The sequence below is a fragment of the Prinia subflava genome, chromosome 14, assembly GCF_021018805.1.
Source record: "Prinia subflava isolate CZ2003 ecotype Zambia chromosome 14, Cam_Psub_1.2, whole genome shotgun sequence".
Lineage (NCBI taxonomy): Eukaryota > Metazoa > Chordata > Aves > Passeriformes > Cisticolidae > Prinia > Prinia subflava.
In genome coordinates, this window is record NC_086260.1 from 18,898,997 (window position 1) to 18,926,557 (window position 27,561).

Below are 27,561 nucleotides of genomic sequence, written 5' to 3' on the forward strand. Positions count from 1 at the left end.
TCCAACTCATATCTAGGTACAGCCTCAACTTGTCACTCTTATTTATTTCACAGACTTTTGCCCACTGACACAATTTCAGGGCACATCAGTAGAAATCTCTAGGAATTACTGAAGAAGATTTCTGATGTTACAGGGTAGAATTCTGAAAGGTGACCTCAGCATTCCTATTCTATTTAATCCTGCCAGAATTCTCTTTGTGATTTAACTCAAAGCCTACATTTTTAGACTGAATTTAATTTGAATTCTAAATTGATTCATTGACTTTTCTTTATTGCTGTTAAGTGTATGGGGCCTTGGAAATATAGATATATTTTGTTACCCAATGAAATGTTAAATGCATCTTAATCTAACAATGTCACAGGCAATTGGAGTCTCCAAATGTTGTGGCTTACATTTAGAAATCTATAAGGAAATAGAGAAAAAGGACTAACAGATTAGGAGCCGCATAATCTGATAATAATAATTTGCATAGCTATTGAAGTATTAGACACATATTTATGAAAATACACCTGATCACACATATACAATTACACTTTTTCTGTACACAGAAGAATCTCTCCTTAAGTTCATGTGTGTTTTCCATACAATAATAAATTTATTTTTATTTGAACTTTCAGTCGACGCTGGCGTCGCTGGAACCGCTTTAACAGAAGAAAATGTAGGGCTGCAGTAAAATCTGTCACATTTTATTGGCTTGTTATTGTCTTGGTCTTTTTGAACACTTTAACTATCTCATCAGAGCATTACAATCAACCTGACTGGCTGACACAGATCCAAGGTACAGTCAAAAGTTATTTGCCCTGGTCTTGACTATGGATAGTTGTGTTCTATCAGTGGCTACTTCTGTACTTCGCCATTTTGTTGTTTGGTGTCTGAAGGATATTCAGCCCAGCCAGAGGAAGATAAAAGAAACAAATGGATGTGGTCTTTGATTTCCATAGCTGTAACACAGCTTAGTAACGCAGCAGCACAGATCTGGCAATGCTAAATTGTAAATACCTGTACTTTTATCATGAAACTGTGCTTGAAAGATGAGGAAGAAGTGGGTACTGGCACAGCAGAACTTGCTGTGGGCTGGTTGCTTAAGTTACAGTGTGGACTCAAGCTGTGAGCTGAGGAACTGTGAACTGCACAAGAGATTGGGAAAATGAATAGTTTATAGCTGGCAGGAAGCTTTACATCCTTGTGTAACTTTTGCCACTTAAGCATCAACTACAGTCCAACAGAAAAAAAAGCAGTACTTCCTGTTTAAGCAAAAAGCTGCAAACTCATATAGAAAGTATAGTACTAATATGTGAAAATAAAAATGGAATCTATGAAGCAATTCAGAATTTTTTCTCTTTAATATTTTGTTCCAGATATCGCAAATAAAGTTCTTCTGGCTTTATTCACCTGTGAAATGTTAGTAAAGATGTACAGCTTGGGCCTACAGGCCTATTTTGTTTCTCTCTTTAACCGCTTTGATTGCTTCGTTGTTTGTGGTGGCATTGTTGAAACCATTTTGGTGGAGTTGGAAATTATGTCACCCCTTGGAATTTCAGTGTTTCGCTGTGTTCGTCTCCTGCGTATTTTTAAAGTAACAAGGTAAGATTATCTAATACTGCTAATTCTAAGGATAACTGAAGAGTGATCAGCAATTGTTTTGTAATACTTCATCATGCACTGCTCTTTTACTGTTTTGTTTGTTTTGGATTTTTTGGTGTGTGTTAATACACGCATTTTAATTTATAGGCACTGGGCATCCCTGAGCAACTTGGTAGCATCCTTGTTAAACTCAATGAAGTCCATTGCTTCACTGTTGCTTCTGCTTTTCCTCTTCATCATAATCTTCTCGTTGCTTGGAATGCAGCTGTTTGGAGGCAAATTTAATTTTGATGAAACTCAAACAAAACGGAGCACCTTCGATAATTTTCCACAAGCCCTTTTAACTGTATTCCAGGTAACTTTCTTTCATCCCGTATGAGACATTTTACCTTTGATCAACAAAACTGTTCAAGTGATCATGTTGCCTGAAAATAAAATCATGAATACTATTTATTCAGTTTACTTTAAGTAGCATTCTGCTCATTAAATTCAGTACTCTGGTAATTTTGCACCATTTGTACCATTTGTTTCATATCTTCTTTGATCTATCTATGCAACATAGCTGTCATGTTACTTCACAGAGTTAGATCTCCTTTGTCCATCAAACACATGACTAGAAAAAGAAGTGGAGTGTTATATTTATTTTGATCAAATTCTTTTCTTTAACTTCATTAGCTGTGTAACATTTCAGCTGTTCTCAAGCAAGAAAAAATAGTAAGCCTTTAAAGGGTGCATGTTTACATAGGGGTCATATCACTATAACATCAAAACAAACATTAATTTCTTTAGAGGCCATGTTTTAATAAATCTTAAAATAAACTTCTCTGCTACTTGTGAAATGATAGGGACATACTTAGCGTTTACTTTCCACTTACTTGTGATGCTTTTTTAAAATTTATTTTTCCCAATTTGGATTCTGGAATTAGGCTATTTGGTTTGGTTTTGCTCACCATTCTCACACTTGGCTGTGTACATTACTACAATATTTGGTTTCAGCCATTGTAGGTGAGAGTTAAAAGCTGACCCTACAGAATTCACCTTGGTGTCAATTCCTGTCTCTTTGGTGGAAGTCTCATCTGGTGGCTGCCCAGAGCAAGCAGAAAATCTTTCCTTTTAATTTCAAGATAAGAAAACATTAATGAGAAATTTCCTTATGGGGAAAAGTTTTCATGTTTGACCTGACATTGCCCCTACAAAAATTTAAGGCTGTACTCTCCAATTCAGCTGAGTTAGATTTTATTCAGATTTTAGGCTGTCTCATTTTCAAAGAAATGGAGATTCCTTCAGTTTTAGAAGACACTCAGGAGCAACCAATCTGTTGCATGCTCACCAGCAATGGAAATTAGCTGGATAGGTTTAGCTCTCCAAAAATGAATTTCAGAATATGGTATGCATTTAATTTTCTCAAACAACCATTTAACTGCTTGGAAGGAGAGTATTACATGTTTTCTCAGGATGGAACTGATAATTTTTAAGTAGTTACTTAGAAATACATGAAGTGCCCCTAAAGCCTGCATTGCAATACTCAGAGTTTTTATTGTAGTACAGATATGTGGCCATTATTTTAAAAAAGAGGAAAAAAGCATCCTTAAAACATATACTGACTTGATTTTTAAGTGATGGACATTTGTTGCCATTGCTACATATGGGGCATTACTGAAAACCTGGGCTCTTACTTTGACATGCCAAGATCAATAAAATTTCAATAAAATTTCAATAAAATTTCAATAAAATTTCAATAAAATTTCTTTTTTATTATTTTTGCCTTTGAAGTTCAGTCCTAGAAATGCATAGCAGAAAATAGAAGCAGTTAAAGTTAAACCCAAGCTTTGAGGAGATGTTTTTTTTAATGGGAATTTTAAAACAATGCATGAAAAGGACATGGTATTGCTTTATGCATACAGAAGGTTAGCTGTGTTGTGTGGTCAGAGGAAATGTGTTTCTCTAATCACTTTTGATGCTGAGTTACTACTAATCTCCGAATATCTGCTCCTTAGATCCTAACAGGTGAAGACTGGAATGCTGTCATGTATGATGGCATAATGGCATACGGTGGTCCCTCATCCTCAGGCATGATCGTCTGTATATATTTCATTATCCTCTTCATCTGTGGTAACTGTATCCTTTACACTGGCTGGAAACATCTCCGAGTGGGGCTGTGTGCCAGGGACATCAACAAAATCCCTCTGAGAGGGGTAAATGGCCACAGACAAGTGCTCTCTACATGTGCTGAGTGCTTTAAACAGAACTTTCCTTGTGCCCCGTTCCCTGAGGAGCAAGAGTCATCTCCAGCCAGCACCATGGCAGAGAGCAGAGCATGTTTTCTTCCTTTCCTCCTTGGGAGCAGGGCCTGTCTTGGTTTGGAAAGACAGGTATCTGTCAGGGAAAACTGGAGTTTCCCTTGGAATGAAGAATGTGAAACCTCCTCCCTCCAAATTATTACAATTTTGCAAATAGGAGCTTTCAGGCAAAAATATGGGAGTAGGAATAACAGTTCTTTACTAGGAATATTAAAATACAAATGCAGTAATACAAAGAAAAAAAAAAAAAAGGGCAAGCAAACAAAAGTCCTAGAAAACCCTGACAGAGTCAGGAATATGACCTGACACCCTGTTGGGCAGGGTGTTGGGCAGGGTGTTGGAAGCAGTCCAAATAAGTCCTCCTGGAGTAACAAATGTTGTTCTGTTGGAGTAGAGATGATCCTGTAAACAGGTTCAGTGGTGGTGAGATGGGTCTGGTCTTCCTCTGGGAATCCAGTGGAAAAGAGGATGTCTGGGGTCCCTGTGTCCCCATTTTTGTCTGGGTAGGGAATGGTTTGCTCCTCCCCACTGTGTAGTGCATCTCACAGTGGGATGATGTAATGTGTCATGGCACTGGTGGGTCTTAATGGCCCATTAACAGAAGATATCCCCTGGAGGGTGGACGATGTTGATGAAAGGGATAAGAAACACTGCCCCACCGGTTTTAACAGATGGTCTGTCATCCACCCTCCTCCCCCCTGGAGTTACAAGAGATAAAGAAAAAAGAAACCATCTCCCAGCTGCTTTCTACAGATGAAATAGAATACACATTTTTTGGTTACATAACCCAAGACAGGGCCTTGCCGTGCCTGCTGTCTGTCAGCCCTGGCAGTGCAGAGCTGGAGCTGCTCTGTGGGGCAGGGGTGCTCCGTTCATCCCCAAGGCTCCAGCACGGGCTAAGAGCGCAGCCAGGGATCCTCTGCAGGGCAGGGACCAGGCACAGGCAGAGTAAGCTGGGATAAACTCTGCTGGAACATTCCCCTTCCCTGCCTTTAGGATCTGGAAATGGTTCCTTGGCCCCATGTAGAAACAAACTATAGCTGTTCTCAGAAGTTCTTAAAAGGTCAGGAGGTGATGAAAGGGCAAAACCATTGTATTTTCTGCACTAGATGGTATTTGCATCAGTATTTTTGATTAACTGATATGGACTGAAAAACTGAATTTGATATAGATTGTTGTAGACATGGAAGACAGTGCATTAAAAATGAATTTTTCAAAATGCCTGAACAGTCTTCACATATAATAGACAATTTCATATTTGGAATTGCTCAGACTAGCATGAAGTTGAATTTCATTTATTTAAAAAAATACCTCAAGCATTCTGCTATTTTAAACCCCGTGCCCCTAATGGATCTCTGCTCACTTTGCAGCCAGTGTCAGTCTGGTCCATTAAATGGGTGTTATTTGCACTACACTCCAGCATCACAAACCTCCACGCTGTAGGTTGGGAACATGTGTTTTATATCTCTCACATTGTCAGTGTTTATGCTGATAATAAACCACACAAGTATGGTAAGGCATAATGTCCTTAAAATGATTTGAAATAGATATCTTGCTAAACGTTTTCTTGGCCATTGCTGTGGATAACTTGGCAGATGCTGAAAGTCTAAATACGGCTCAGAAAGAAGAAGCTGAAGAAAAGGAAAGAAAAAAGAATGCGAGGTAAAATAGATGGGCATGTTGAACCAGCAGGAGAGGGAATGAGGAGGGTACTGAATTCTTCCATAAAGAATTTTTTATATGAATGTTTTTACCATCTTCAAAATGTGCTGGACTCAGGAAAAAAAATAAGAGGGTTTGTCTAGACACTAAAATAATAGACAAACAGTATGATTTTAGATAAAATGTAGTAATTGGGGTGAATTAAAATGTAATGATAAACCAACTGATATTCAAACATTGCAACAGTAGGATTTATTGTGCAATTAGCAAAAGAATTTATCTGTTGTTGCCAGTGCACAGCTCCCTGTGGAATCAGTTCTCTAAGCCTTATATAGACAAGTAAAAAACCTTCTTTTGAAATCACTGCAAGCCTGTTGAAGTCAATGAAAGTTGTTTGTTTGAGTCCAAGGGCACAGTTTATCCCTCTAGAAAGGAGTAATGATCATGCATTGAATGTTTTAGGGATTAGCCTCTGGAATTATATTCAAAATCATAATCTTTTAAATGGTTCATTGCATTCAAATGCCATAGATTTTATTACTGTGACACCTGCAGCTGTGCACAGTATTTAAAATATTTTATTATTAGGCTTTCAACTTTTCACAGAATTGCTATAGTTCACTTAAAATTGTCTGTCTTTACATGGCATGTTTTGTAATTGCTATTGTATTGTTTTATAGAAAGGAGAGTCTGGAAAATAAAAAAAGTGAGAAGACAGAAGGTGACCAAAAGAAGCCCAAGGATAGTAAGGTGTTTATCCTAAAACTTGTCTCTTTTCTAAGAAGCAATTTTACTGATTTTGCTAGGGAGTACTTTGTATTATGCATAGTACAATTTCTTTTATGAGCTCATCATCCCTACATTTCTTTTCCAGGCAAAGGAAACTTAGTTCTGATGCTTTCTATCCTCACAGTATCTCTTAAACTAGAAAAGCTTTTGGTTCTAGGAAAACCTGAGAGGGGAAGCTCTTAGGGAACGAAATAGTTATTTTTAGAAAAATGTGATTTTTTTTTAGGATCCCTGTAGGTATTTTGCTTAATAAATCCAGTGAAATCAGTGAATGATAAACTCTTAGTAGAATGTTCAAACATTCTTGGTAGCTTTTATCAAAGTGTGTTTGTTCTATTCTTATTGTGATTTACACAGCCAGAAAAATGTGGATACTATCAAAAAATAATTTTTGAAAATTAAGTAATAAAATGTCAGCTCTCCTATGTTTTCAGAGTTACTCTGCTTCAGAAAACTCACTTCTCTGACTTCAGAGGCTTATTTGGTTTGCTTTCTGTGCGCTTTGTACTCTATATTAATTTTTTTTTCCTGTGCATCCCTGTCATTGCTGAAGGTGACAATTGGCGAATATGGAGAAGGAGAGGATGAGGATAAAGATCCCTATCCCCCCTGTGATGTACCAGGTATGTGAATACTGCCTAGAAACACATTCAAGTCTGTTTGCTAAAATACCCTAAACTTGCTCTCGGTGAACATTGAATCAATTCCTTTGAAGTCTGTGAAGTTGTGCTCTCTTATCAGTGGACAAATGGGCCTAAGTATTCTCTTTTTCTGCAGCGTCCTAGAGAGTACAAGCAGCACTTGGGAGTTAATACTGTGGGCCTCAGGACTGTTTTGGTAACACTATCTTGATGGGAGAGCAAATTCTAAACTTCTCTGAAACATTTGGCAAAAGAGGACATTCCAGGCCTGATGATGTTTGGTCAGTTTTTTCTTGGCCCAGTGAACATACTTATAGAAAAATCAGCTCTTCCTCATTGTCTGGATGCATGTCACAGAGATCTGTCCTGAATTTGGAGCACACAGTGCTCCCCCAGTGCCCAGAGCTCAGCACCCAGCTCAGGCATGGGCAGGCTGTCAGGGGCTGGGCTGGACTGGGATTCCAGAGGAGTCTCAGGTGAGGCTGCTCAGGACCAGCAGAGCCTGTTCATGCCCTCAGGGCACTCATGCACACACCCACATGTGTACAGCAACCTGTATGAGAGCTTGTGACAACTGTTGGATGTTCACATATGAATTCATAGACTTTTAGAGTCATGCTACAAATATGTATTTCCTATAAGCCATGTGTATTCTCATACAAGCTATGCTCTTGTAGTGTTATGAACAAAACAATAGTGATTTTTCATTTATAGTAAAAAGAATGTTCAATTTAAAGTAGGTGAAGATGAAGAAGATGAGGAGGATGAACCAGAGGTACCAGCAGGCCCACGTCCCCGTAGAATATCAGAACTCAACATGAAGGAGAAGATCACACCAATCCCTGAAGGGAGTGCCTTCTTCATTTTCAGCAGCACCAATCCGTAAATACAATTTTGAAAAATACTGGTTTAAACATCAAGGTTTAACAGTGAAGTTAAACTCCCTGCTTCCAGGGAGACAGGAGTAGAAAGCTAGAGTCTTCATCAGAAAAGAGATTGGCTTCCCTCCTAAAATTTTCTGATTGACTTGGTAAATGAGAAGAATTTGAAAAATATATTATTTTTCTTCCCACTGTTGAAGATAATAGCATTTTGTACATATAGTCTGAGTTCTCACATGTCTGGAAAGTACCTTTAAGGTGTATTATCTATGTACTATGTTAGTCACTTGTCATGGGTTAACACTGGCTAGATGTTAATGCACCCATGAGTGTATGTTTTTCCTAATGAGCTACTGTGAGATGTGGTCAAGAACAGAGTAGAGCAGGCTTAAAACTTGAAAACAGAGAACAAAGCTTTATTACATTACATGGGAACAGAAATAGAAAGGAAAACTCTAAACACACACACAAACCAGAAATGAAACCTTCTCAGAACATTTCTTCTTTTCTCTTAATTTCTACTCCTTACACGTTACTTTCTATAGACCAAACCCTTGGGTTTTAAATCAATCACTACTCAAAAAAAACTAATCTTCAATTCAGCAAGGGAGAGAGGAGTCTCTCTCGCACCACAGACTGCTCTTCAGAAAACACAGGTCTACCCCTTATGTGTTTCCATGTCACCCGTGGCACCGCTCGGAGAAGTCTGCAGTGGTGACACTCTCTTTTCCATGTCCAGTGCTCTCACCTCTGTCCATGGGCTGAAGCTGCATATAGGGCTCTTTTAAAGATGCTTGCATGCTGAGCTCTCCCCATTTTTCCCCTGGGGCCAAGGGTTCTAGGAGCAAGTCTCCCCTGAGGGCAGAGGGCGCCACCGTATATACCCTCTCCCTCTCTTCTCTGCTCGCTCTACTCTTAAAGTGCCAGTCACTGTAGCAAAAGCAGAGGCAGCTGTATCTACCTAAATGCAGTTTATGTTCAAAAGAGACTTGAGTTCAGTCTATGGCTAACATTATGCAAGAAAAGTCTAGCTCAGAAAGCCACTCCTCTCATTCTTTGCCTATCTAAGATTCTTTTCATCTTCTGACTTTATCATCTCGGTCCCAGGTTGTTTCTCTTTCTCTTCTGAAACTACTAGCTCTGAGAATCAATGTCTGGAAAAAAGTTTCTTTCTGCCAAGAAAGGGTTAACAGTTTCTGGCTCCCGGCAGGGCTGCAGGCTCAGGCACTCCCAGGCTTGGCAACTCCCACATGCGACTGGGCGCTTTCTCCCGGAGGGGGGGGGGCGGGAACAGAAGGCACCTCCACAGTTTTCCACCCCTCCATCCTGGATGGGGCCAGCTCAGCTCCAGTTCTGTCCATTCTCTTCCCCGCCCTGGGACCCCAGCTTACTTCAGCTCAGCCGCGTGGTTCCCCTCAGCCCGGCCACGTGGCCCCCCTCCTCCACCCAGCCTAAAGCTGAGCAGTGGAGAGGAGATGTTTCTCTGCTGAAACCAGAACTCAAAAGAGGCAGACTTTCTGAGAGTCTTTGCTTTTAACCCCTTGTGTCCTTGGAGGCGTGTCCAACCCCTCAGTGGCCACTAAAAAATGCTAACATTTAAATCTGACCACTGATTGGTTTGACTACAGCCTCTTAAAAATACTCACTTCCCCTCAAACCAGGACATCACTGGATATAAGATCTGAACATCTTCTGCATGAGACAGACTTTCTAGTAACCCTACTAACCTTTGTGGAGGAGAAACCAGAAAAAGAGAAAAGTAGGAGAAAGGTTGTATATATTCCTCTTAGGGTAACAGCATTTTCCAGATTCAAACAAGTTTCAAAGACAAAGACAAATTATTTCAAAAATCAAGAACCATAATAGTTGGATTTTGGGGAGACAGTGGAATCTTTTGCCACTTTAACTCCAGAGCATTTGGAGTTCTGCACTAGTGAAGACAGCAAGCTTGACTAGTCAGTAGAAGTCCTTACTTAATATTTATTTGGCATGGGAGAATGTCGCAGTGCCTACAAGAGTCTGCAGGCTCTGTCCCCGGCAAGCCCAGGCACTGTGACAGGCGCAGTCTAGGGTCAGCCTGCAGCAGAGTGAGCAGGGCTGACTCCTGTGGATTCTTTCCCTGAAGGGGCTCTTGTGAGCAGTGGGAAGGCGATGAGGCAGAGGGATGAAAGGAGGTGAACAGAGGGGTTTATTGAAACCACCTCCTCAGCCCACAACAGGCCAAGGAGAGAACTGTGCAGAGGGGTTTTGTCCTGAGGAAGCAGGGAGGAACAAAGGGAGTGGTCAGCCACCATTAGCCAACCAGGGCCAGTTACTGAGGGGTCCCAGGGGTGGAGAAACATAACATGGACTAATCAGGAGAAGGTAGGAGGGGATTCACAAAGGCGGGAAGGATAACTGACACATAACTGAAAGTTACATAACAGAAGCAGGTGTGTGCTAAAAATACCTCTTGTGAGGGAGACAAAGAAATATTAATTAGGAGGGGGTGGGGGTACATAGAACTGAACCAATACAGAGAACTGAATCAATACAGAGAACAGTAAACTAAATTGATGCACCACCACAGGAGAATGCTGCCTTTCAGTGGTGGAGGCCATCGAGTTTAGAAGATGATCAAGATAAAATGTTTTGGATCCAAATCATAAAGTTTGTTGAACATTTGAAATTGCTTTCAGCTTCAACTAACACTTTGTATTCTTGGTCTGAAATGGCTGATTTGCTTAACTAAGATACGCCACGCTCCAATCATCTACTTAATAACAGGAGAAAAAATTTTAGCCAAGAACCTTCTGAGTCTTCAGCAGAATTTAGACAACTTCCGTGTTAGTCAGATATGAACCTGATCCTGCCTTTTTGTCAGTTTAATCCCAGACACGCTCTATATTTGTGATTACCTCGGGCTCAGTGACTCTAAGCATATGCACAGTTACACTTCATGTCATGTGGCTAAGACCTGACAGCTCTGGAGCCTTCAACACCCACTTGTCCTGTAATTCTATAAGAAAATCTTCATGGGGATTCTGATTTGAGTCCTAAATAGCACAATGAGATCTGCAGCCAAAGCTGCATCTCACAAGATGAGTAATTTTGACAACTTTAGTAAGAATCAGATAAACTGGGAATCTGGAACGATTTATTATCTAGCCTTGGTCTTTCTGACCTGTGACTGTACGTGCACAGTGCTACAAGCACTGGAACTTGGGGTGTTCATAATCAACCCCTCCTAGATTTCTCTAAGTGCATCTTCCCTACGGTTGAACCAGATTTTGAATTTATTTGCATTCTGAGGAATCAGACCAATGGCTCCAGCAATTTCATTGCTTCTAACTACTGATTGTTGCTCTACTCCATCAGTGTTGGCAGAGTAACAGAAAACATGTTGTGTATTAACCATCTGCTGAATTCCGTGAGCAAAACCGGTGTATTTTTGTATCTCTTCTTTAGAATTCGAGTGGGATGCCACAGACTTATCAATCACCACATCTTCACCAATCTCATCCTTGTCTTCATCATGCTGAGCAGTGTTTCCTTGGCAGCAGAAGATCCTATTCGCAGCCACTCTTTTCGAAATAATGTAAGCCCTTCATTTTTATGTCTGAAGATAAAGATACCCTCACAGGATACAACCCTTTGGGCCTAGTGCCTGGTTTTTAATTTTCATGTTAAGAACATTCCTTCTCCTTTTTCAAGCTATACATTTATATTCCCTTTGCTCTAAGAAGCACAAATCTTTAAAGGCAATTACCTTTATTGATGGAACATCAGTATTAGAAGTGTTTATTATTTACATAATGCTTTTTCTGTGACTATAAATATATCAGGATAAAATATTTCCAAGCTGAATATAATATCTATAATTTTCATATTTTTTCCTGCTTTGCAGCTGGAGTACCTGATGTGCAATTCCTGAATCACTCTCACTGCCTTACAGTGTTTGATGCTGATTTAAAAATGCCAGTTAGAATTATCACTGTTTATCGTGTTTGGAACAGACTCTGATGTGCCCTCTCTTCATTGATTCTGTTTTGTGGTCTTGGGGCACTTGGAGTGTGTAACTCTCTCTGTCAGTGAGGGCAGGGATTCATCAGGGTGTTACCTCCTCTCTCACACAATCTCGTGTGGCCACTCTGAGGGGTTTGAGTTACCCCCACTTTGGGCTCGAAGATATTTGAATTTCTGATTTGTCACATCAGAAACTAAACAAACCTTACTTTTTTCTAAACTCACATGTAAGAAGAGGATCAGAGCATGCCCAGCTCTTGCCTTGATTCAGAGAAAAATGCCATTTCAGCCTAAACCCCATTAATTTCAGTAATGTCTCTGTTACTCAATAAGATTGTATGTGGGAACAAAACACTTGTGTTCTCCCAAAACAAATTCCCGTATCCCACATTTTAAGTGCTTAATCTAGTGGAAGACTTAACTGTTACTCAAATGCACAACTATTAGACAGAGAAACAAAACCAAATCCACCCTGGTGACCACAGAATTTTTTGGCCTTGTTGCACTTGTACCACCAGTGTAGCAAGACTCTCACATTCTTGTGAGCTGGGTTTGCTTTAGATTGAGCAGGAAATAGCTGAGCTGGTGCAGCTTGGTAGTGGTCCATGGGGACTTTGGGGTTGCTTTGACAGAACTTTCAGCCCTCTCCTGTTTTAGATATAAAATAATCTGTAGAGATTCTCTTGGAGTTAGAGAAACTCCTCCATCCTGCAGGAAAGGTGGGGCTGAGGCTGTAGAGGTTGTATCTCTCTAGTTCTTGCTGGTGTTGGTGCAACCTCTGAAAGTCTTCTTTTGGCTGTTGGCATTCTCTGAACATTTTCTCAGTAAGTTTAGTAAACCCCCAAAAGCTAAAACTTTCTCCAGAGGTAAAAAGAGGCCAAAGCACAAAGACACTCTTCATGCACTATTCAGCAGAGCAGTGTTCTTCCCATATCTATAAAGCTGAACCAATGTAATCCTATAAATAAATCACACTAATGGGTAGGAAAAAGAGAGAGCTGGTGGAGAATACTGAAATTGTTATTATAGAAATGGCTTCAAGGGCTGATAATTGTATTTGTAACTAGAGGAACATTAGGAAAATGTAAGTGGAGAGTGACTGGTAACTGAAAAGATTTTCTGTTTGGGACACAGACAAAATGTGTGAGGGATTTCAGGAAGGTGTTGCCCTCTTGTTGTAAGTACTCTCATATGCCCCAGGCCTGCATCATTTTCTTTTTACTGCCTTGAGGGTTCACATTCCTTCCATCAGCCGGGTCAGCAACAGAATGAAAGTTTACAAACTGGAATGCTTTTAAATATTTTATTTTAAGTCTAGAATGAGTTGGTTGCTAAATAATCTTTGTTGAATGGCTTTAATATTTACCTATATTTTCAGCCACACCAAAGGAAAGCAGATGGGATATTCAACGGAATATGTGGGGAAAATGATTTCTTTTTATTTGATCTAGTATGACTATTTTCTTTGTGTGTTGTCTCTTGATTTTATTTCTCCTTCCCACTTGGTTAGTTGCTGAACCCCAGGAAAGATGCTTCTGTGCACAGCTGTTGGCTAGGTGGACTGCTGGATCCTCAAGACTAAATTCTCAGCCTCCTGCAGTTCACTGATTTAGGTGTTAGTGTTGTGGCCACAGCTCTGGGTGGTTGTGAAATACCACCCAGAGCTGTGGTATTTCACAGAGCTGTGTTCATGTGCCTGTCAACAGCACTGTGGTCATTCCCACAGCCACAATCCTCTTAGAAATTTCATATCACTGTGCAACTCTTGTGGGTTCTTTTAGATTTCCTACAAATAAATCACTGCTGTATCTTCCCACTTCAAGGAAAAAGGGTTGTGGTGTTGATTTTAAGAGATTACTTGTTCATTAATTTGCTTTTTGACACTCTAGACAAGTCTATACAGGAACCGTATAATGCAGTAGAATGTGGGATAATCTGCACTCTAGAAGTAACCACTGAAGTTTTATTTTGTGATGCAATACTTTGGTAAAACCCACAGACATTATTATTAAGTATTTATTCTCTTTTAAGATTCTGTATCTCTGCTAAAGGCTGAAGAAAGTATCTGTGAAAGCTAGTAGAGGAAAGTCTGAATTGAAAGAAATTGTTGCCTATTGGGTCCTGTCGATTACTGAGATCTAATACCTGAGCACAGTGGCATCTGTTAAATTTTTAAGCAAATAAAAATGGTTGCACAGTAGCTGGAATTTTAAACGACTTTGTCTAAATTCTCCATCTATCTACTTAGATTAATTCAGGTGTTGTGTATGTGGTCTAAGTTGTAAAAACTATTAAGAGATGGATTTCTTACTGTGGCACGTATTATACCTTGCAGATACTTGGTTACTTTGACTATGCTTTCACAGCCATCTTTACTGTTGAAATCCTGTTAAAGGTAATGCATTGTTAATTGATCCTTGTTAGCTCAAAAGCAGCTTTAGCAATAATGTTTGTAACTTTTTGTTTACCTTCCAGATCCTAGGGTATGCAGATTATGTCTTCACTAGTATGTTTACATTTGAGATCATTTTGAAGGTAACAGGTTTTTAAAGGAAGCTTGTTTAAAAGGATTTTCCTTGTGTGTCACCTGCCAAGAAAAGGCACTTGAAGTGTTCTTCGCCTTTTCTCTAAGCGATCAAAGCTAAACTTTTTTAAACTAGAGGATTTTTTTATTTGACAGTTCCTCATAGTTTTGATTGGTTCTTTTTTTACCATTGGGTGCATGAAGAAGCTGATCTTTTATCATTACATCAGTTTAATAATTCATTTTTTACCCCTTTTAAACTTACAGTTGTCAGAAAAGGGAAAAATAAATCACTGCGCATGAGCTTTTCCTTCTCCTTGCTCTGGCATTTCTGAAAGAGATAATCAGTCTTATAAGGAGGGAGCATGTAATTTCTCATTTATTTTGCTGAACTATATCCACAGAGCTAAAATAGTAGATGGCTATTTTCTTGCAATAGGACTTGCAAGATCTCTTGCATTTATCTATCTATACACTAAGATACTTTGCATTCATCTTGGGCATACATTTAAATTCACAGACAGGCATAATTATGCTTGCTTAAATGTATTACCCATGCATGAGCCAAAAATTGGCATTTCAATGTATAGTTTGTGTACTGATTATTAAGAATATCCATTGGGGTTACTCAGATTTTCAATATACAAGGCATACTCTGGTAAAGAAAATAAATAACCAAAAATTGCATTCACATGAAACAAAATTTTGAACAAGGAAATAAAATTTTTCATTTGAATTGGAAAAATGTTTTTTCAGAGATTCACATATAATTCATAAAATTTCATGCTGTGCTTATTCTCACCACAAGTTTTTGGTTGAGTAACTCTGATTTATACACTTAAAAATTGCTGGCACACTAAGAATCTGTACATAAACTATGCATTTCCAGTTGAGGATTAAGCTTAACAAAATCTCTTCTCCCAGCTTTTGCTCATATTGCTGTGCATACTCTTCCCAATGCAATTTGATTAATACTAATTGGTGCAATATTTGGGCTGTTTACAAGATAAGCTGTACTGTAAGTAATAGGCTATTTTTATGTTTGTGAATTTTCTCCCAGGCTTAATGTTTATCCCCTTATTTCACATTTTCAGCAGTGTGAAGCTTGCTATAAAATTGATAGTTCTTATTTGTTGCACACAAAAATAAATATCCAGGAGTTTTTCTGCTATAGAAAGGCCAAACTAAAGGAGAGAACAAAGCATTGAAAAGAGCTTTAGCATTAAATCAGACTAGTTCCCATCTCTGAATTTGAGAAGCCATAAAAATATGTTACCATAATATCTGTGGCAGAAGAGAGTAAACTTCCCCATGCTCTGAGCAGCAGGTTCTCCAGCTCCTGCAGTTCCATTTGTGTTTTTCTAGGAGGCAGAAGCATTATAAAGAGCAGGATAAAGAGGCATAACTGGATGTGTTAAGAAAAGCAACATTCCTGCAAACTGCAAAAGATTTTGGCACTGAGCAATTTATGAGTTATCCAGGGGAAGCAGCAAGCTCTAGAGCTTGGGCAGCTGAAATCTGAAATTGTAAAAATTACAAGGAAACAAGCATCACAGCCGGAAATGTTGATGCCTCTGACTCTGGTTTCTCCAGGAAGCTCTGCAGTACATTAGCACATAAAGGGAAATAAAGTGTGCCATACAAATGTGGTGGACAGTCAGGACCTGACACAGACACAGTGCCTGCTTTACTAACACGTCAGACTCTGGCTTTGCTTGCTTGTGGCTGGGGCCGTCCATGTCCTCTGCTGTGCTTCCCACAGGATCCCAGCTGTACAGAAGGAGTGTGTTCTGCAAGGAGAAAATTCAAAACTAGACCTGCAGCAACAATAGTATTCCTTAATTTCCAGGTGAAAAATACCTGAAACTGAAATTAGGAGAAGCAGAGGCAATATTATCAGCTATACTGAAGAAACTTGTACAAAAACAAGCATTAAAGCAGAATAACTCTCAGCATGTAGGGGGTCTCCCTGTGCTCTCACTGCTCTCTAACAGGGATTCTCACATTGCACAGTGTTGTGGATATGAATGAGGATGTGAATAACAGAAGAGCTGCAACATCACTTAAAAGCATTTGAGAATTCTCTTACGTAATCCCTGCATAACATTGAAATTCAGTTTATCATTCTGTTCAGACAACTTGGGGAAGGTGAAAACATCAGAGCAAACATCAGGCTAGGGATTTGTGCATTCTACCTCCCTCTACTGTGCTGATCCCACACCATTTAAACTTACTAGAGAGTTCTAGCAAAAGCTTCCACTGGGATTTGTGGTGATTGAAGTATGAGTCTCCATGAGAAGATGGGGAGATACATACCTAACCTGTACTTTAATGTCAATTAATTTTTGTGGGAGTTGTGACATGAAACTTTGAGTTCTGCTTGTATCATGTACGATGTAAATGGGTAGTGGTAGATATATGTTAGTTTGGCATTCAGGGTTGTTTTAGTGTTCAACTCCCACCAATTTTGATGAGTTTAGAGCTATCCTCTGTACTGGCTGTAAGTGAATAAGCTAATTTAATGGAAATCTTATATTATAACTATGTTATATGTATCATGCCATGGGATAGGTTAAAGGTTTAGCATTTTTACCCTCCTAGCTTTTGGGAATATTTAGCATTTTGATCATGAAAAAGAGACCTTTACAACAAAATAAGGAGATTATTTAATTTTTGCTTCCAAAAAAATTGCATCTTCCCTTTGCAGAGGTGCAGCCTTTACTGGTGGTGATGGTTTGCTGTGCAAAAGGCCTGGAAATGTCTGCACACTGAATGGGGATGCACTGAGATGCCCATTGCCTGTAGCTCTATTCTACACTGGGGAACAGTCTTGAAAGCTGTAGTAATCTGTGTGAGGGGAAGTGAAATAAAAGCTCTTCCTTACTCCTTGAGGAACAGAATAGAAATTAAAGGGATTGAAATGCACACTCAGTATGGGCTGTTCTCTAGATGGCATCAAATTTGTTACCTGTGGAAAACAAGGACTAGCTCAGTATTCAGGCTCTGTAAGAGGATCTTGAGGCTGAAGAAATTAGAATTCCTGTGACTGAGCTGACCACGAGGTATTTTTCAGAGGCATTCTTATTTTTGTTATGAGTCTTTAGTTTCAGTGTTTCAGACTTAATCCATAACTATAGAAAGACTTACGCAGTATTCCCTTCAGCTGGTGAGTCTGTGCATTTAATGGTTTAATTGGATTCCTCTCTGCATTTTTAAACTGGTACTTACTTACAGTTATGGTAGGAGGTCTAATGCATGGGTTTAGGAGTCAAATTGATCTTTGTGATACCCAAAACCATCTGCCCAGGTGCTGGCTGCAGCAATAATTAATAGAGCCTCTGTAACTGGCTCCTAATGAAACCTGCAAATGATGCATACAAGATCCACTTTTAAGCTTTTTTTAATTTAAATATAGGGACAGAAAACAGAAAAACTAGAGAAAGTCCAAAAGGAAAAGCAACGTTTGATATTCCCCACAGAACAGCAAAATTTAGGGACCTCTGATTACACAGAATACAAAACCTCTATTGGTTGTTCAGGTTATTCCAAGATATCCACTCACGTCTCCCATAAGCCAAAACTAAAGAGCCTTGTAATTCTGCCTTAGGACAGGCTTGTCCTGCTCCTGTACTAGCTTTGACTCTCAAGTGTTTGCAGTACATTTTCAGCTCCCTCAATTCTTAAGATAGTATGAATAATTGGGAGTCAGATTTTGGACCCTACAGTTTAGTAAACGTGGAAATCTCAAATGTTTTTTGAAGCAATTTTTCTAACAAAGGCCAAGTTAATTCACGGTAATTATCTCAGCCTCATCTGTTCTTACACAAAATAAAACATTTGTTGATATCAGAAACAATTACCATATTTGTTGAAGTTGCTTGAGAAGATTTTTTCTGATTTAAATGAAAGATTTAATGATCGTGGAGGGTTTGTTTTATATCTCAAAGGATTTTAGAAAGTGAGATAGTATTGTATGCATTCACACTCTAGGCAAGTGTCTTGTAAACAGCCTAAATGTGAATTTTAATAAATTGAAATATAGACTAAATGTGTAACAATTCTATTTTTAGATGACAGCTTTTGGAGCATTCCTTCATAAAGGGTCCTTCTGCAGGAATTATTTTAATTTGCTGGATTTGCTGGTTGTGGGCGTTTCTCTGGTATCATTTGGGATTCAGTAAGTACTATACTTACAGTGTGAATGATTTATTTCTGCTCTGGGGTTTTATACTGAAATCAGAGTTTTAGCTCCTTTTGTTCCCCCACGGAGTGTGGGTGTGCAGCGTCAGTGCTCAGGGATGGGGCTGGCAGGAGGGAGTGCTTTTACCGGGGACTGTTGTAATTCATTACTAATATGGGTTGGAAACAAATTACTACTTCCCACAATTACCAAGAGAACGAGGAGGAGCACGATGACACTGTATGGTACAGCAGGTATTTCCTGGAGCTTCAGGAGATTTAAATCCCATCTCTCCAGCTATTGTCACATCTGCAATCCGATTTTATGAGCTTGGTTTTTCCAGTACTGACCTATGGGGATATGGAACTAGACAGTGTTTGAGGGGAGAGAAGTTGTACCTTAATCAGGACTATAAGTGGTAGTGGAGAGTGGTTTTTTTGTTTTGTTTGGTCACACTGAACACGGTAAAGGAGTCTAAATGCGCTTCTTAATTAATTGAGTAGTTTTTCCATATTAAAAATAATCTGTGAAAGCCCTAGTGACTTCAAGAGAGCAGGGGAGGGTGTCAGGCAGCTGCTCCCCACTCTGAACCCTGCTGCTACCAGAACTCCTGCAGCACAAGCTTTCAGCTTCACAGGGTGTTCTTTCAAACACTGCGCACTCTCACTGTCTCAAAAGGCAGTCCTGGCTACTTAAACAGAGAGAATCAAAGTCATTTGACATCTTTTGATCTCAGGTTAGTTGGAAATGGAAGGATTCATTGATTTACAGGATTTACACAGTGTCTTCAAAAGATCTTGTCAACACAAAATTGCTTTGGGGACTATTTTGCTTCATTATAGTCTTAGATGTGTTTTCTGAGCTGTTAATCCCAAATTTGCTCCAGAAATCAAAATTATTATTATGGTATTTATGAGATCAATACTATTTTAAAATAATAAAGAATAAAAAACGCTTGTATACATATCGTGAGAGTTCTAGTTGAAGAGTTTTTGGTCAAATTTCACATTTCAGGAATTTGCAAGGATATTGTTTTTCTGTAATACAATCAGTTACCTTAATAGTGACAGTATATTTTTGTTTTTCTTCTAGATCAAGTGCTATCTCAGTCGTGAAGATTCTCAGAGTTTTAAGAGTCTTGAGACCTCTAAGGGCAATAAACAGAGCAAAAGGACTTAAGGTGTTTATTTTTATTTTTTTTTTATTGTCCTGATCCTTCAGTCCTGCCTCAGGTTAAAAGTTCTTGCTCAAGAGAAATGATCTACAGAAGTCCACAGAGCAAGGACAGAGATCAGTTCCTGATTCTTAAACATATCTGGTGTTAACGAGCCCAGGCTGTGCCCACGGTTACAGCAGTTTGTGTGTGGAGGAGCTGCACTGAGAGCAGTTTGGACTGTGATGATCCAACTTGTCAGTGCATTTTAGTTGTTTATCCATAGTGCCTGTGTAATTTCTAGCCAGTTGATGTTCATGGGTCTGTGTCAACAGACTTACAGACAAATTTAGAAAACAAGTCAAATTCCAGTGTTAGGTGAAATGCTGGCAACAGAAAAATAGTAGTTTCAAAAAAAAATTCAGAAATTACTTTTATGAGATGTAGTCTGTGACGAATTGCATTGAAACATATTTTTGTCTTTCTTTCCAGCACGTCGTTCAATGTGTCTTTGTGGCTATTAGAACTATTGGTAATATCATGATTGTTACAACTCTGCTGCAATTCATGTTTGCTTGTATTGGGGTGCAGCTATTTAAGGTAAGACACTCTCAGAACTTACAGTGCATCAAGAAAAGAAAAGCTGAATTGAATTTTTGGTGGTTTGCTGCTGGAACTGGGATGGTCCCATCCTGAGTCAATCATAGTATAAAAACATGTATTTTGCATTTTCTGCATTTTGTCATTGCTTTTTTGTTTTTATGTGTAGGGAAAATTCTACAAGTGCACTGATGAGGCAAAACAGAACCCCGAGGAATGCCGGTGAGGAGATCTTCCGTCTAAAGATGTGACATATTACGTTCTGAATAACTTAAACTGTGTATGGGCAGGCATGTGTCAGGCCATTTAGGGTTGTGTAACTTGGAATTGTCATCTGAATCCCACCAGAAAACATAGCAAGGCAATTAAACATTAGCAAGGCAATAAAACAAACATGAGGAGCAATATAAGAAACAGCTTGGAATAGTGCATTGACCACTCTGAGGTTAGTTCAGTATTTCACTAATGACAGTTTCTTTCCCACAGAGGGATTTACATCGTTTACAAGGACGGAGATGTCGACAGTCCCATGGTCAAAGAGAGGGTCTGGCAAAACAGTGACTTCAACTTTGATAATGTTCTGTCTGCTATGATGGCCCTTTTCACAGTCTCCACCTTTGAAGGCTGGCCAGCGTGAGTGGGTGCTCCATGCTTCTTGTTTGAGAGCTGCATTTTCCAGAACAATTCATTATCATTTACCAGACATTTTTGGACAATAAAGCAATTTCAAGTGGTGGTGTAAAAAGGGAGGAAATAAAGAAACATATTATCCTGAATCTGGGCACTTGTCCCATGTTTCAGGAAAAGTAAGAAAAGATGACCTTTAAAATATTGCTTGATTCCCAATCTGACTACATTTGCTATAAGGAACTACTCCTCATGAAAGGAGCTCTAATGGAAGTAACAATTTTAGATGCTTATCCATCAATGGTCCTTAAATATGGCTAAATTTGAAAGTTTTAGGCCTTCAAGTAAACCTTTTACTAAAAAATCGTACAGCAGTGCACTCATAGAGAAACCTAGGAAGAGCTAACTGCCACTCACTATTTCCCTAAATGAGAAAATTTTATTTGGTGAAATAAATGAATAAATGAAAACTACAACCATTGGGTCATTAACTTAATTCTTTCAGAAAAAAAGAATATAATGTGAGCTGATTCTTCTGGTTTCTATATTCTTTCAAGCACTGTCAGTAAATAGAAGAAGATAACAGTGAACATCAGACCATTTCTGAAACTGTCCTCTGAGTCTGCATATTTTACTCTTTTCTCATTTTAATGGTAATAAAGATAACATTTTGTTTGTTTTTCAGGCTGCTATACAAAGCCATTGATTCAAATGGCGAGAATGTAGGACCTGTATACAACTATAGAGTGGAAATCTCCATTTTTTTCATCATCTATATCATCATTATTGCTTTCTTTATGATGAACATATTTGTTGGTTTTGTGATTGTTACATTCCAAGAACAGGGAGAGCAAGAGTACAAGAACTGTGAGCTGGACAAAAATCAGGTTAAAATAAATAATGCATTCTTAAGTTTTGAAAGTAGCCTTTTTTGTTTATGCATGAAGAGCTTCCTTTCTGCTTTGGGGCAGAAGAGGGCACCAAACACATAGCTTTGTATTTATTAATTTGAGTTTTTTATTATCTGGGTATTTATTTAAGTGAGTATTCAGGTTGTTGTACGTTTCTGTGAGCCCAATTCATCAGTGCTTTTGTTGTGGAAGGTGTCCACTTAGCTTGTTGGCTTCTTAGCATCTTGCTTTTTAATGTCACATTATTAATAAGAATACAGCCAGGTTATCCTGAGGCAGAGATAGGTTTTACACTAAGAAGTGGGAAATAGTTTTTGTGTTCTGAATAGTCTGAAAGTGTCTGAAGTTCAAGTGTTCAAAATGTTCCACTTCTCACTCCCACTTATTTAGAAATTTACAGGGGATATTCAGATTAAAATTACAAAAGTCTGTCCCAATTTACTGCTCAATCCTTTGACCGAGACACTCATAAGTCACAAATTTTCAGGTATTTTTGGCTGACTGTAATACACTTCATTTAAAGAAAGCCAAGCAAGAGGCTGTAGCCAGGATTCTTTCTGCATCATGTCCCCTATTAGTCAGGTCCTGTAGGAATTCCTCCAGAGACAAGTAGGAGGACCAGCCCTGAAGATTTTGGGCACTAATAGATTATGAGATGAATGCATGATGTTCTGTACATATGTGATTTTGCTGGGCAGTTTAACTGAGCTATTAGAAAAAACACTTCCACGGTATTTATTTTGCTGACTGTAGGGTTTTACGCTATGCAGGCCCATTGGTGGTTGAAAAGGGGCTAAAGACAAAACATGGTTTCTAGATGACTTAATAGTCCTGTTGTGTACTATACCCACACATACTGTAATATATTTTTTACGTGTGGCTGAGTTGTAGATATGGTTAGATACAGCTGTAAATAATCGAGGATTGGTGAGCTCCTTGTGCACTTTATTAATGTTTAATAATAAAAGGCCCTAAATCAAGTAGACAGACTGGTTTTGAGAGTTATATTTAACAATTTTCACTTAATAATTTTATTACCAGTTGATTAACTGCTGAGTTATAATCTGACAGTTTTTTACTGTATTTGCTTTTCAGCGTCAGTGTGTAGAGTATGCCTTGAAGGCACGTCCTCTCCGTAGATATATTCCAAAAAACCCTTACCAGTACAAGTTCTGGTATGTGGTGAATTCTACTGGATTCGAATACATCATGTTTGTCCTCATCATGCTGAACACCCTTTGCTTGGCCATGCAGGTAGGAAAAGCAGAAACTCTCTTGAAGCTCTTGGCATAAATTGAGGAGAAGGATATGGGTGATAGAATGCCTTTCGATTATGACAACCTTTATTTTTTTATGAAGTAGGATTTTAAAGAAAGCATTTCTGATCACAGCACTTTTCTGTGACATGGTCTAGTTGTCTCTTTCTTTCCCTAGTATTTCAGGGAATTTCTGTTTGTTAAGAAACAACATGGTTTGAATTCAGTTTACAAAACCATTCTGCTTTTCTCAGTAAAGTTGTATTCACTGTCCTCTTCAAAATATACCTCCTACACATTGTGTTATTTTGTGACTACCATACTTCAGGCTTTCTAAGAAGGTGTGACACAAAATGGAGTAATTTTAAAACCTCACATATGAGACTTAGGAAAACGTTGTTATCTAATACTCCACTTTTGAGGGAGCAGTTTTCTCTCTGGAGATTCCCTTAGGATGTTGAGGAACAACAGTCTTGTTCTGCTCAGTGTCTAAACAGAATAGATTTAAACAGTTCCATGCTTGACCAGAGGTACTCAGCTAATCTTCCATGTATATAGATGTGCTTCATAAATTTTATTAGAAAATGTTTTTGTCAACTTTGTCTTAGACTGCCTTGCTTTCACCTAATATTTTAAAGCCTTTACTTTTGTAAGTATTTTATTTTCCATTCACAGCATTACGGACAGTCTAAGCTATTTAATGATGCGATGGACATTATGAACATGGTTTTCACAGGAGTGTTCACTGTTGAAATGGTTTTGAAACTGATTGCATTCAAACCCAAGGTAAGTTTAAGATATGCTTTAATTAGGTCATCACCACAGGAATTAAGTATAATGAGTTTCACACTTGTTGTATATTATTCAAAGAAAGAAAAGAACCAACATTTCCCGTCTTTAACTATCAGAGAGCTCATAATAGCAGTGTAACTCCAGGAAATGAAATGCAGATATCAGAAAAAAGTCTTACAAAGTGGTTGATGAGATCTAGAATATTTTGAGGTAATGAAAATGTCCATTTCTAAATCAGATAAATCATTTCCTGTTACAAGCATTACCACGTCTCCTGTTCTGGGTACTACATTCATTACTTGACACTAATTTAATCTCCAGTAAAGACCTGTATCCTGTGTAATTTCCTATTCTAAAATGCAAAATAATTTCTTTAATTTATAAAATATAGCTAAGTATTACAAACATACACGTCAATAATTTACATATGCAATAGCCTTTTTAGATTTTTATGTTTTCAGTTATATTTACATAATTTTTGGTAGAAGGCCCCACACTGAGTGGTTGATTCCTTGTTTTAAAGGGACACTGTCAATATAAATGATGCAGACTACATTTTCAGAAGTAGATTTGCAAGAGAAACTGTTAACTGTAATTGAAAGAAGGATAAAACTATCCTGTGGCAGCTAATGCAGCCTTTTTGTTCAGTTCTCATACTGCATTTATGAAGTGCAGAAGTTAATGATGAAAAAACCAGACAAAATCTGGTTTTAGTACAATGAAATTAATGTTTATTCTGAGCTATGTAAATAAGTAAAACGTGCTCACTTGCTACACTTCGAATTTGAAAAAACCCAGATGAGCCATTTGAAGTATACTGCTCTCCCCATCCAAGACTGGTACTTTTTATTTTCCACTGCCCTTCTTTGAAAGCAGCCAGGATTCCTGCCCGTGGGGCTGGCTGTGAGCTGTGGATTCCTGCCCGTGGGGCTGGCAGTGAGCTGTGGATTCCTGCCCGTGGGGCTGCCTGTGAGCTGTGCCCTGGCTCTGGGGGCAGCCCCGTTCCTCCTCTGCCCCGGGAGTTCTGTGCTCACAGCACTGCCCAGAGCTCAGGCTGCAGCAGGGGACAACAGCTTTCCAGACTTTCAGAACTATTTATTGAGCTCGCATTTAGTACTGAGCTTGGCTGTACAGACTGAGCTACTTGGTTTAAAGCCAGCTCGTATTTGCCTGCAGAAGTGAAGAAATTATCCATCACTTGAGATCTGATGTTGAGATGTGAACTGTGGAGTTCGGGGTTAATGCTTACCCGCTCTCCCGTGGTCTCGCTCTGCACTGTCCAGTCCATTGTACATTTCTAATGGATTTATTTGTATTTTTGTCTCAGCTATCTTATTTGAATGCTAAGGGTTTCACATTAAAAATAGCTCAATATGAGGCCCCAGAGGAGATAGCTCAGCTGTGTGGAACACAGTGTCATGAGTATGCTGGTTGTGTTTCTTGATCTGTATTTCCTGTTCTATATCCTTGTTTTGCACAGAGGACTCTGCTGCATTTTATCATCTGCTTTTTGAAAGAAGATTGTGAATCCTTGTATGGTTCTCCATGCACTTGTGACTGTAGTCAGAAATAGCAGCTAATGCCACACAGTGGTCTGATCATGAGTGTACAAATCACAGTGCTCCATTTGTACTGTGGGCTTCTTACTCGTTAGCAAATGCAATGTCTTAAAACTGGTCTCTAAGACTCTGTACAATCTGAGCTTTAATTCTGTTGCAACATGCTTTCTATCTGCCTGGATGCTTTCACTGTGAGACATCCCTGGATCTGAACCCTGAGATTTTGACAGGCAGACACTGCCAATGGAAGGGCCTTATTTCCTGAATTTCGGTCCCCCATAGATGCAGAACACCTTAAACTCTTTAATTAGCAGGACAAGGCTTAAAGACCACCATAATAATCAGACCTTTGGAAGAGACTAATTAGCAGAAGGTAATAAAGTATATTTAAGGTTGTTCCTGTTATTCTTTGGAGACTGTAACCTTCTAAATTTTCAGATACTCTTTAACAAAACCTATTGGTAAAACATATTACATAGTTCATTAATAATCACAAATCAGCTAGCAGCCTAAAGAAGAATATTAATGTCTTTATTCTAAATTTCAAAATAGATGCATGTTTAAAATAACAACTAATTGCTTTAACTCCTGTTAAGCTTTAATAATAGTAGGAACAATCTGAAACCAAACTTAATGCTTTGCCTTAGGGTCCATGAGGGAAGACTGATAAATATCTTCTATGTCTGTGTCACTGGTGGGTGGGTCTCTTAGGCTACTCTGACAGAATAAAGCTTTATTTATTAATTTTGTGCATTTAAAAAGATATTTCAGAGATGTTCAAAGCATCAAATAAAAACTCCATTTAACTCTGTAAATATAAGAACAGGTAAAAACCTGTTAGCTTTTATCTCATCTGCTTGACAGTGTCCCCTTAATATGTTGACAAAAGTCCTGTGAAAATGGTAATCTTTTGATTTTGCTGGTCATATAAACTTAATGCTACTATAAATTATTGATACTCTTCCTATGATATTGTGTTGTGTGAAACCAAGGCACTGCAGGCTGCCTTGCAGCTCTGATATACATAAAACCTGGGAAGTGCTCAATAGTACAGGTGATGCCCAGTGTCTGGCAGCCTTGACTGGGAGATTGGATCACACAAGGCTTTGCAGAATGAGGCCCTAAATTTTCCAAGAGAGTACTAAAAGAATTAAAATATTCATGTGGTAGATGTATGGAAACATATTTTGTTACTAATTCTCTATGCCTACATATTCCCCAGGATTTGTGATTTTTGTCCTTCGGCGTGTCTCAATGAGCAAATTTTTAATAATATGAGCTAAAAGAACAGGTCTTTTTCTTCATATTTGATAAAATCTGTTACTCAGGATGGTTCAGTGTCATTCAAAACAAAATACAGCTGTGGAATCAAAAATAATCCATCCACACATACCCTATGTACAGCCTCCTGGTAGCCAGTTGTTGCTTAAACTTGTAATGATTTTCCATGTCGTTTTACATCAGATTTTTGTAAGAAAAAAGGAGAGATGGCTAGTAAGTGAATTGATCTTGGGTCCTTGCAGTGGTGAAAACAACTTATTTGCATGATGTTTATTTGCTGTGACTTGTCCATTCCTCCCTTTTCCAAAACCATCTTTATTTTCTCTTAGTTTTTTGTTTATTTGTATGCTTTTGCTTTACATATTAGTTTGAACAATATTTGTCTATACTGATGGAAAAGGTTTCATAAAATAAATAAATAAATGTGTAAATTATTTTAGCTGTAAAATGTTTTAGCTGTATTGAATCAAAATGTGATTTTTTAATTTCAGTGCTGTATCTTGTAGCATGTCTAGTAAAGTAAAACTTTTTCAATAGCTGAAATTATCCTTTTTTTTGGAGGATCCTTTCGGTTCCCATTGTAGAGGAAGATGGATAGCACAGCTCAGGATTGTGCTGATTATGTGTTTGCTGTTTGCCAATAGTCTCTTACTTTTTGTATATATAGATAAAAATATTGCTATTCTAAAATCAAGGAAGATACTTAGAAATAAGGAATGTGAATGATCAGGAAGAATATGATGCAAGCAGCTCTCTTTCTTTGGTTGGCAGCTGCTAATCTCATCAGGATTATAAATTTCAGCATTGTTGAGGTGG

At 38.5% G+C, this 27,561-nt stretch overlaps 1 protein-coding gene across 5 annotated transcripts in view; it reads left to right on the top strand.

Annotated features, from left to right (window-relative positions):
- CACNA1D (calcium voltage-gated channel subunit alpha1 D) overlaps positions 1-27,561 on the top strand; it is a 175,625-nt gene that overhangs the window by 102,308 nt on the left and 45,756 nt on the right. For 4 of the 5 annotated variants that reach the window (XM_063412060.1, XM_063412063.1, XM_063412064.1 and 1 more), the window contains 18 exons: positions 618-778; positions 1,359-1,584; positions 1,732-1,939; positions 3,582-3,702; positions 5,432-5,546; positions 6,227-6,296; positions 6,889-6,958; positions 7,714-7,858; positions 11,305-11,434; positions 14,198-14,257; positions 18,457-18,563; positions 19,659-19,746; positions 20,212-20,319; positions 20,489-20,541; positions 20,806-20,952; positions 21,632-21,833; positions 22,953-23,111; positions 23,789-23,899. In XM_063412060.1, the coding sequence (XP_063268130.1) occupies positions 618-778; positions 1,359-1,584; positions 1,732-1,939; positions 3,582-3,702; positions 5,432-5,546; positions 6,227-6,296; positions 6,889-6,958; positions 7,714-7,858; positions 11,305-11,434; positions 14,198-14,257; positions 18,457-18,563; positions 19,659-19,746; positions 20,212-20,319; positions 20,489-20,541; positions 20,806-20,952; positions 21,632-21,833; positions 22,953-23,111; positions 23,789-23,899 (2,281 nt within the window). The remainder of the gene's footprint in view (positions 1-617; positions 779-1,358; positions 1,585-1,731; positions 1,940-3,581; positions 3,703-5,431; positions 5,547-6,226; positions 6,297-6,888; positions 6,959-7,713; positions 7,859-11,304; positions 11,435-14,197; positions 14,258-18,456; positions 18,564-19,658; positions 19,747-20,211; positions 20,320-20,488; positions 20,542-20,805; positions 20,953-21,631; positions 21,834-22,952; positions 23,112-23,788; positions 23,900-27,561) is intronic. The other variant, XM_063412061.1, reaches the window with a different exon arrangement.